Source organism: Pyrgilauda ruficollis, unplaced genomic scaffold (assembly GCF_017590135.1).
Source record: "Pyrgilauda ruficollis isolate IOZ18807 unplaced genomic scaffold, ASM1759013v1 scaffold2766, whole genome shotgun sequence".
Taxonomy (NCBI): Eukaryota; Metazoa; Chordata; class Aves; order Passeriformes; family Passeridae; genus Pyrgilauda; species Pyrgilauda ruficollis.
The window spans coordinates 1-394 of NW_024524118.1; the positions used below are offsets into that span (position 1 = coordinate 1).

Consider the following 394-nt stretch of genomic DNA (forward strand, 5'->3'; position numbering starts at 1 on the left):
CGGGGTCTCTTGAGGAAGGGCAGCGGGTAGGCGCCCGGGGGGGCGCGGGGGCGGCGCGGCTGCACCTGGGACTGCGCCGTGAGCTGCAGTTTGATGGCGCTCGAGTTGACCTTGGCGGCGCGCAGCAGCTCCTTCATCCCGCGCATCTTCTGCGAGCGGAACCGCAGCACCGGGCCCGGCGGCGGCGCGGGGGGCGCGGGGGTCGCGGGGGGAGGAGGAGGAGGAGGAGGAGCGCCGTGAGCTGCAGTTTGATGGCGCTCGAGTTGACCTTGGCGGCGCGCAGCAGCTCCTTCATCCCGCGCATCTTCTGCGAGCGGAACCGCAGCACCGGGCCCGGCGGCGGCGCGGGGGGCGCGGGGGTCGCGGGGGGAGGAGGAGGAGGAGGAGGAGGAAG

The 394-nt window shown here is 74.9% G+C and overlaps 1 protein-coding gene across 1 annotated transcript in view; it reads right to left on the bottom strand.

Moving 5' to 3' along the window:
* Positions 1 to 5: 5 nt before the first annotated feature.
* Positions 6 to 394, bottom strand: part of LOC121355911 (menin-like) — a gene marked incomplete at both ends in the record, with an annotated part of 2,354 nt that continues 1,965 nt past the window's right edge. Inside the window, one exon of the mRNA XM_041471772.1 lies at positions 6 to 257. Within this exon, the coding sequence (XP_041327706.1) occupies positions 6 to 257 (252 nt within the window). The remainder of the gene's footprint in view (positions 258 to 394) is intronic.